This window comes from Struthio camelus, chromosome 1, assembly GCF_040807025.1.
Source record: "Struthio camelus isolate bStrCam1 chromosome 1, bStrCam1.hap1, whole genome shotgun sequence".
In the NCBI taxonomy this organism is placed as follows: domain Eukaryota; kingdom Metazoa; phylum Chordata; class Aves; order Struthioniformes; family Struthionidae; genus Struthio; species Struthio camelus.
Window position 1 is genome coordinate 146693997 of NC_090942.1, and position 9979 is coordinate 146703975.

Below are 9979 nucleotides of genomic sequence, written 5' to 3' on the forward strand. Positions count from 1 at the left end.
GCATCAGAGGGTGGAATTGTTCCTCTTCTGCCAGAAGTGCTGCTTAATGGTAGGTTGCCATGTGTGCCACAGAAGAAAATGGTGTAATGTAAAGAGAGTAATAATACTTACTTGTGAAGAACAGAGTTTGCACTATGGTTATTCTGTTCCCTGTTCTCCAGGGTTTAGTGTATTTACTTTAGAAGGATTCGAATATTCTGAAAGGTTTAAAACCTTTTTATTAGAAAATTATTATGCACATATAATATCTTTCATTCTTATCTCATCTCTCTAACAGGTGGAAAAGGAATGGGAGGCTGGGAAGGAGGGATCCGTGTCCCAGGAATAATTAGATGGCCAGGGCTGTTGCCTGCAGGCATAGTTATCAATGAACTGACAAGCCTCATGGACATTTTCCCAACAGTGGTTCAGCTGGCTGGAGGTGCGGTGCCTCAGGACAGGTGCAAAAGTTACTTCATAAACCGTATTTGCTCCCCTTTCTTGATTTAGAGAGAATATCATGCATCCTAACACCCCCAGGTTAAATTCTGCTTGTTTCTAAGCCAGATAGATCTCTAGCTTTCTTTCTGCTTAGCTTTCCCTGTCTTGTATGATTTTATGGAAAAGGCAAAGGAAAACAGTATGTTTTTAAAGGTGTCATTTATCTGAAGCCCATTTTCTAATAACTGAGATCACCTGGTTAACCGGATCACTGGGATGGAACATTTCGCAAGTCTGTTCCTTTTATTTTAAGAAATTTTTATTTTACTTTCCATGAAAAAATCCACAGAGATTCACAAGGCTGGTTGGTCTTGTTAGAGTAAATATGCTATGCTCTTTCTAAGACTAGGAAGTTGGGTGTAAGGAAGGGACATGTGGCCTGCCTTTGGATGCCAGCAGGGGAAAAGTAGGCTCCTCAGTAGTAAGCAATTCTGAGCATCTGTTAGACTCCCTAAAGAACAAGTGAGAGAAAGGACTTGTTTGAGGTGTGATGGGTGGGTAAGCCATTTGAGCAAAAAGCGCAAAAGTCCCTGTGTTGGGTAACTAAACCTGCAGTTCGTCAATTAAGTAAGTGGAATAACGAATAATGAAACTCTGAGCTCACAGAGCTATTGGTGATTTCAGTTTCAGGCAGCCAAGTTTGAAAGGGTGAACCTTGCCTTCTCTGTGGTTATCACATACGTAATGTGTGCTGCTGTAAATGCACAAATTGCCAGTAACTGCTAATCGTTTGTCTCCACCCATCCGCACAATTAAAAATCTCAGGGCTCATTAGCTAAATAGCAGCTTGTGTTATAAATGACGCTTGAAATCCTAATGCCACATATGTGTGGGGGGTGAGTATTGCTCACACTCCAACTGCAAACTGAAATTCTTAAAACAGTTAAGTGACTTCCATTCTCTCCACCAGGGTAATTGATGGACGCTCCTTGCTGCCTTTACTGCAAGGGACAGTTCAGCACTCAGAGCACGAGTTCATGTTTCACTACTGTGGTGTGTTTTTGCATGCAGTGCGCTGGCACCAAAAGGACAGTGAGTATAAACATTCCCTCTCCAGCATATCAGAGGAGATGATGTAATGGCCTCTAGTATCAAACAGAGTAACAAGTAAAAAGAATATTTAGGGTAAGTTTATAGCCTCAAAGTCTTAAGTTTTTCTGCAAGATGCAGAATGGCTTGGATTTTAGCTCTCCTGCTTTCCTTGAGATGAAGGGTTTTGCTTAATGGGTAGCATGAAGAAGCTCCATATTGTTGCAGTGTAACTATTGCTCTTGCTGTGAAAGTATTTGCTATCAGGTTTAGTGTAAGATTAGAAAAAAGGAACTGCACACACAGTGTCTTTATCTTAAGCAGTAGTTTGTTTATTTTCAGTAGTTCCATGGGGGTGTTTTTTCAGTTTTTCAGCTGTGGAATTAGGCAAGCTGACAGCAGCTGTAATACTTTTCTTTGCTTTGAACAAGCACCCAATTTTTGGTGATGTCATCCTTCATTAAGGTACAATTGAGAATGGACTAGTGACTGGTAGCTGTATCCTAATTCCTGTCCCAGCATCGAGGATGGCATTTATGTAACCAAATAAACACAAGCGTCTGCATCTGAGGTCATTGCTTTATTGTCACTGAAAAAGATGCTTATAGAGTGTGATTCACCTCCTCCTGGTTAAGACATCTGGGCCAAATCAGTCACCCCTAAAAGTGCCCGTTTCTCTCCACTGGCTGTAAAGGGAGCTGAGGCTGACCAGATCAGATAGGAAAATCTTCCTCGTATTAACTTAAAATTAGTTGAGATGAATTGCCCCTTCTGTGATTGAATGATGTGAGAGTATGATTAAAAGTTGATGAATTAGTGGTGATCCTGCATTTCATTTTTTTTTTTCATTCTGCACAACTGGAGATATGCAGAAGGCAGTGCAGTAGGCTGTATCTCTTCTTTTTCCCATCCTTTAGAGGCTTGAATGAGCCTCTTTAATTTCCATTTTGTTTTCCCTTTCTATGAAGTGAGAGAAGAAACACTGAGTTCTTGTGAAACTGCAATTAGATAATAGTTACAAAATGATAGGGCATTCTGCCATCTCCAGCTGTTCAAATTTAGCTGTTGTTACAATGACAATAAGCTGACTGTTTGAAGAATATTGTAAGTACTGACCTTTTGTTGAGAGCATCTTAGGCAGCCCAGTGAGAAATCTCTCTTATATTAGATTGTTAACTGAGTGATCTTTCTCATACTAGTTGCATCTTCTTTATGATGCTTTCTGATACCATGATTAATAGTGTCAAGCCGAGAATCTACTTGTTTTTCAAATACCCATTGGATATTTGAAGACCACAAAACTTATTTGTCCTTCTAAATGTTTCAGAATAGACTTCTCTATTCGCCTAGATAAACACACACACACACACACACACACACACACACACACACACACACACACACACACACACACATTAGGATAATGACTGAGAACTTTGCAGTCTTTCATGCTGGCAAATAAATATGTCAGGGTTGCAACACCAAACTTTTAGTCACATTGTCACTTTAACCTTGGGGTTAACACCTAAGTCATCGATGCACAGGTGGTGTCTGGGTATCACTTACCAAATTCCACAAAAGCATGGCTCCTGAGCTTGGCTGATGGGGAATATGAGGGAGAGGGAGAAGGACTAAATCAGTGAGACTGTGATGTTAGGTGCTGTGGTGGAATTTCATTTTTAGGTTCTTGATCCCCAGAGATAAATTTGGGTACTTCTTCCAAGGGAAAATGTGTAAGTCATAGAAGTCAATACAGTACTTGAGTTAATCCCTCCAGGGTGAGACCCAGAGCAACCTGCATACTGCTCAGAGGGAGATATGGGGGAGGAAACACTGAGTAGAGGTTTTTTTCTGAAATCTTTTTCTTCCATTGGCACAGACACTCCTCCCCAAGTGCTAGGGAAGGACTTGAGGAAAGTTTCCTTGGGAACCCCCATCCTCTATTTTCTCCAGAGGAAAGAGGCTTACAGAATTTTTGTCTTAGAGCTGAGAAAGGGATCGTTTTTTCTTTTAAAACGTGGGCAAAAGGGATGCCATAACTGCCTTTCTTCTACCTATTAGCTCAGTGGCCAGACCTTTGCAACCCTATAGTATCTTCCTCTGGCCACAGAGCATGTTGGGTGTAGCATGGAGAACGAAGGGAGTTGAGCAAAACTACTTGCAGGGCTGGTGCACAGCAGAGCCACAGCTAGGCAGTCTTGGTCTCTGCAGCTTGCTTTGACTTGCCCCAAACAACCGTGTCTATGAAAGGAAGTGATGCCAGTGAAGGAATCACATTTGAACTGCCAAACACCAACAGTTTAGCTATCCCTAGTGGTTAGGCACCTCAGGAGAGAGGGTTCAGTCCCTTCCTCTGCTTGAGCAGAGGCACATTCATCACTCCTAAAGTGATATGCCCAAGTCATCAGGATGTATCTCTATTGCTCCTGTGGAAAGTGAGCCTCTCCAGCAAGTATAAACCCAGATTCATTGAACCAATGCCAAGACTTAACAATTTGAGCATTCAATTTTGTTTTGGGGCTACCTGCAGTCTTTGCTGGCAAGACTTCACTTCTACAAAGCACATGAGCATGGTAGAACGCAGAAACAACCCCAGGAGGAGCAGCTGGTGCTCTTGCCCTGATAAGCGCTTCTAGCAGGCAGTCCCTGAGCCTCACGCTTGAGCGTGCTTCACCTTTGCTCGCTGAAGGAGGGAAACGCCTCACAGGGGAGTGCGGTTGGTGATGTGCTGTGCAGTGCTTACACATATGTACACACATATAGGCGTCCCTCTGGCCTAACTTTCACGTAGACCAGAGGGGCAGGTATGAAGCTGTGATTTTTTGAATGTACGTTGCTACAGCCCCCCCCCCCCTTCCCCGCTGCCCCGGGGCCGGCGGTGGCTGCTCTCCTCTGACAGGACAGCCGCGGAAGCGGCGGAGCGGAGCAGGCACTGGGAAACGGCCGTCGCCAACGGCCGTAACGGCCGCCTCGCTCTCCAGCAGGCGGCAGCTCGCGCGCCTCGAGGGGGCGTTGGCGCGAGTCAAACACTAAACGAAAGCTTCGCACACGTTTTAACAAAAATAAAGTTGCCTGGCTCTTCTGGTCTGCTTAAGTCCCCGATTTTCAAGCTCCAGTTCTGAAGTGCCTTATATCAAAGGACACCCAAATCTGTAACGGTGCTGAGAGAGCGTGGCCCTGGCCCTCTGCAGGCTGAGGGGTGTTAGCCTGCCAACCTGGACCCCCTCCAGGGAGGCATGGGGTGGCCAAAGCCACCCCTCTGCCTGGAGCCCAACCCAGCTCGCTTGGCTGGGAGCCCTCACCTGGCCCACAGCACCAGCATGGCTGTGAGCACAGGAGGGAAACATCCAAAACAACCACATCCAAAGGAGGATTCCTTGCCCCTCACCCCCCCCCCCCCAACTGCAGTAGCTTCATTTCCAATTTGTTTTTAATGCCAGTGTCCACTTAGGCCAAACCTGAGCTCACATCTGGAGGTTCACTGCTAACCCCACCAAGGCCAGGCATGGCCCGCTCGCCAGGAGTGCTGTGGCGTGGATTAGCCCACAATCCCACAGTTAGTTAGCACGCTGCGGTAATACGAGTTACTGTTTCAAATATATGTCTAATACTCAGCAGGCCAGAGAGTGAGACTGACAACTACACTCCAGCTCTCAGAGCTGTCACTGGAGATGTAAGAGACCGAGATTCAACTAACAGCACAGTTCCAAGCTGGTCACACTCCAGAGTTGCCAGGAGCTTGGAGCAACGGGCACAAGCTGAAATACAGGACGTTCTGGCTGAACATAACGAAAATCTTCTTTACTGTGAGGTGACTGAGCACCGGAAGAGACTGCCTAGAGAGGTTGTGGAGTCTCCTTCGCTGGAGATATTCAAAGCTCGCCTGGCCATCCTGGGCAACGTGCTCTAGGTGACCCTGCTTGAGCAGGGAGTTTGGGCTAGATGATCTCCAGAGGTCCCTTCCAACCTCAGCCACTGTGTGATTAATATCTGCTTGGCAGAATAAGCTTTGTCCAGCAGCAGAGAGTCCCAGAGAACCTTCGCTCGGAGAACGTTCCTGTTGCAGGAGCTCATACAGCCTCCATTCAGACTGCTGCACCTCCTTAGTGGAATGGTAAACGCATATTCCATCAGCAGAGGAGGCTAGGGCACTTCAGACTGAAGAACTACTGTTCGCCCGCCCTCCCTTTCACCTTTTGACTTTTGGCCCAGCATATTTATAACTAATCACAATCCCCTAATGGAATATGCACTGAATTACATAGGGAGGCAGCAAAACAAATCAACCTTCTTAACGCAAGCTAGAATGAAAAAAATATGTATCTTATGATACCTATATCTTTATAAACATCAGCCATTAAGGTGTTGACAAGCCAGCATATTTAAAACACAAAATTCAGCCTGTCAAAATGTGGCTAGGTGAAAGACTGGCTAATGAAATATTACTGTTTGGCTAAACTTTTAGCCAAGATTGAAATTCTGGTCCTTTGTTCTGACTGTCATTCCTTTCTACTGGGCACGTAGACTTTTTAGTCTGTTTTAGTCTTCTCATAGTTGTGCTCATTTAAAAGTTTATCACATTCACTTTACATATTTATTGTCTGTTCATTTCTATCTATCTATTGCACAGACCAGATACAAAGCCATTGTGTCTTGATGTCATCCAGGCAGGACTCATCAATTAAGCCCTTCACTGAAGGCAGAAGAATGCTTTGTCTTTATGTTAAAGAGTCCTTTCCTCTACTACAGCACAAAAAGGCTTATTAGTGACAGGCTGTTTCTTTCTGCTCGTTAAATTGATTGATTGTTACCAGATGGGTTTGGGAGATGTTTGAATTGAAGAAGCAGGTTTTCTTTCCTTTGGACATATTACATTAACATGTTGCCCTAAAATTCACATACATCCTTCAAATTCTGTCAGAGCTAATTCTGTTCAAGTTTTATATCCCCCTTTGCATCTCGGAGATGACTGAAACCCTGCTAGTTCCATCAGTGCTGATTTCTACTACCACCTTTTTTTTTGGATCTCTCTTAAACCTGGCTGTCTGCTCAGTAACACAAGTTAATTACAGGAAGTGTCACTGCATCCTTGGCTATAAACTAATAAGGACCTAGCTGTCTCTGACACTGCAACTCCAGTAATTATTTGCAGCTGTGGATGTAAAAATGTTGCAAAATCAGAATAATTCTCCCCAGATACTCACTTCTCTGAATTGCTGTATAGTATATAGGCTTTGAGGAGTTCAGCTCAACTGTTACAGGAGAAAGAAATAAGTGACTACTTTGTTTTTTCTGAATGCTGACCACATGAATTCCTAGATATAGCCACAGATAAAAAGATATCTGTCCATCTCTCATTTCTCTATTAAATAGTCATTCTGGCTAAACTATTAATAGCAGAGTAGAGCCACCTAACCAGAAGCATGCAAATGACTCACAGAATACTTTTGCTAACTCTTTCTCACAAATGCCTGTGCTACATGACCAGTAGATACAAAACCTCCATCTCACGCTTGGGGAAGTCTGATATGGCAGATGATGCTTGCATTTTTAGCACATGATAAACATACTTTTAGTCGCAAGACAGAGAAAGGTTAAAGCAGAAGGACCTGGAGCATATCCCAGCCAGTGGCAAAGAACATACATACCCAAACAGAGCTAAGGACTACATATTCATAGTAAGCCATAAGGAACTGTGAGCCTGTTTCCTTTACAGAATCCGGTTTCTACATCCTTCCTCTCACATTTTCAGAAATGGGGACATGTAAATCTATAACATTGTGCAAAAACATTTCAGAACCTTTGAGACATCATCACTCCTCAGGAACCCGGAAGCATAGATTACCAGCAAGTGGAAGCCACAGAGTGAGAATAAAGACAGCCAACTAGTCTGCCACTGGAGATTTTAAAAGATTATCTGAGCTTTAATATTTGTTTTTAGTTTCTCTTTACATTTAAGAAGTTTTTTTAAACTTGTTTACTAACAAAATATGTCCTGATGTGGTTATACATGAAAAAAGAATAAAGCTGCAGCCACCCAGTCATGGAGAACAGCTCACGGCACAACAGAAGGAAGGACAGGTCAGCAGATTCCCTTGAACCAAAAAGAAAATGCTACACAGGCAGAACGAAAATGTCAGCTCTTTGTGGTCAGTGCATTACAGAAATGGCTTCAAATGTTGAACATCCCCTTTCCTCTTCCAGACACAGTGTCTAATTGCTGTCTTCTTGGTGGGCACATCTTCTGCCTCATCTTAGAATGATCTCGCTGTAGTGCTTTCTAACCCAAGAGTGAGGAGTGGGAGGAAAAGGAAAGAAGAAAGGGGAAGGAAAAGCTCCAGTTGAGCTGCATTCCAAATTAGTCCTATAGCCCCTTGTCATTTTTCATCATAAGCCAGACTTTCAGCATAGTCTGCTGTTATTTTCTTCTAATTCTTCAGTGCTGTTTGAATTACAGATTCGTACTTGGAAACCTAGTGTGTCCATACATACAGCAGCTTGCTAAAATGCAAGCTGAAAAGCTGCCATCTAGCTGTGTTCATCACGTTAACTTAAAAACTATACTCTTGATTTTGTTGTTTTTGTGACCTTTAATTAATATCCTGTTTGAAAGCACGCTACCTGAGCATGGAAATAAGTTGTGATCCATTCCTGCCCATGTGCTCTTCTTTGCTCAGGTGTATAGAGCCAAGAGAAGAACCTTCCAGTACCTACACACAGAAATCAGGTGCTACATCCTCTGTTTTTCCCCGAGGGAAGTATGTGGGGTTCCAAATGAACACAGGAAAGGAGCCGAGACTCAGAATAGTAGACCTAGATATCCAGATAGTATATATGGCCCAGCAAGTGCCCAAAGCCTGGGCAGGGCTGTGGGCCATAGAAACGGTTCTGAATCCCTGCCTTTTTGCCAGCTCCCAAAGAAGCTTTTCTCCCATATACAACAACTACGACATATGCTCGCCTTTGGAACAACAAAGCAGATGTAATTTAAAATATAAACCAATCTTTCAGGGACCCTCCCTGACTTCTAATACCATTAAGTTGATAAAATGTTCTTCTTTCATACCAGGTGGCACCATATGGAAAGCTCATTACACTACTCCAGTATTGCAGCCAAAGGACTCCGGAGGCTGTTTCAGAAGAGGAATTTGCCCATGTTTCGGGGATGGTATAACCCATCATGACCCTCCATTGCTGTTTGATCTTTCACAAGACCCTTCGGAGGCCAATCCTCTATCAGCTGACACTGAGCCCTTGTTTGACACCATAATAAGGAGAATAGGAAAAGCTGTAGAAGAGCATCGAAAGACGCTGACTCCAGTCCCACAGCAGCTGTCTCATTACAATAATATGTGGAAGCCATGGCTGCAGCCATGCTGTGGGACATTCCCATCCTGCTGGTGTGATAAAGAAAGCAACAAGACAGAGGATATACTTTAATACCAAAATCAAAGCAGGGCTAGCTCAAAAAAAAAAAAAAGCGTTCAAATGACTTCAATCTAAATACAGAGATTTGGTTCAAATTACACTGGAACAGGAGAAAGGGACATTTCTGATGCCTTTTGTTCTGCCTCTTCAATAAGCCTGTAGTTAAAAAAAGACAAAAACCTCTCCAAACATATTCTGCCAAGGGTCAGCTGTATAGTCTGTCCCTTAAGTGCATCATTCTGGATTAAGTGGCCAGATAAGTGAACCAGAATTTCTTTCCTTGCTAGTTTTAAATTCAAGTTATTGATGATAGCAGATCAAACCTTAAGTGCAGTTGTTTATACAGGTAATATGCTTGTTAACGCAACAGGCCTAAGCCCAGGAGGAGATACCACTTCAGGCTGTTTCTTTTTATTATAAAAACCATCTTGTATATAAAAACACAATTGTGCATTTAGTTTGGAACCATACCAAAACACATTACAAAAAACCCCGTCTATTAGACATAGACCCCTACTGACTTACAGCAATCTTTTGCCTCATCTATGCATTTGCTTATGTACCTCATCAGTACATTTATTTGTCACAGTAAGAATTCCCAGGAAAAACTGAACTGACAAATATGTTTACAAATTGGGTAGCTACAGTTACAATCTCAAGTTCAGCACTTCAGTTTCTAGCTTTTCCAAAGTACTAAACCACAGCAATTACTACTGACATGTATTTTCCTTATCAACTTCAATCCTCTCGCTTGTGGGAGTGTTGAAAACCATCATCCAGGAGGATATGACCAGCTGCCTTGACAAGATTGCTCCCAAATATCACAATCAGTGAGATTAACTCAATAAACTGCAAGTCCTACTTTAGTGATAACATGCCTGATTTCATGACAGCTAATTTTCCCCACAAAAAATTGTCTTTGTTTTGGAAGATGGCAGTTTGGTTTCAGTAGAAGGTGTTAAAAAGAAAGTCACTGCACACACTAATCACTTCAGTGTATAGGTCATACCCTGCAACCTACACAAGTGTCAGCACTCTGTGC

At 43.1% G+C, this 9979-nt stretch overlaps 1 protein-coding gene across 8 annotated transcripts in view; it reads left to right on the forward strand.

Annotated features, from left to right (window-relative positions):
- Positions 1-9803, forward strand: part of LOC104138700 (arylsulfatase D) — a 28628-nt gene extending 18825 nt beyond the window's left edge. For all 8 annotated transcript variants that reach the window (XM_009666444.2, XM_009666440.2, XM_068921818.1 and 5 more), the window contains 3 exons: positions 278-440; positions 1391-1512; positions 8579-9803. In XM_009666444.2, the coding sequence (XP_009664739.2) occupies positions 278-440; positions 1391-1512; positions 8579-8949 (656 nt within the window). In that variant the 3' untranslated portion in view covers positions 8950-9803. The remainder of the gene's footprint in view (positions 1-277; positions 441-1390; positions 1513-8578) is intronic.
- The last annotated feature ends 176 nt before the right edge of the window (positions 9804-9979 follow it).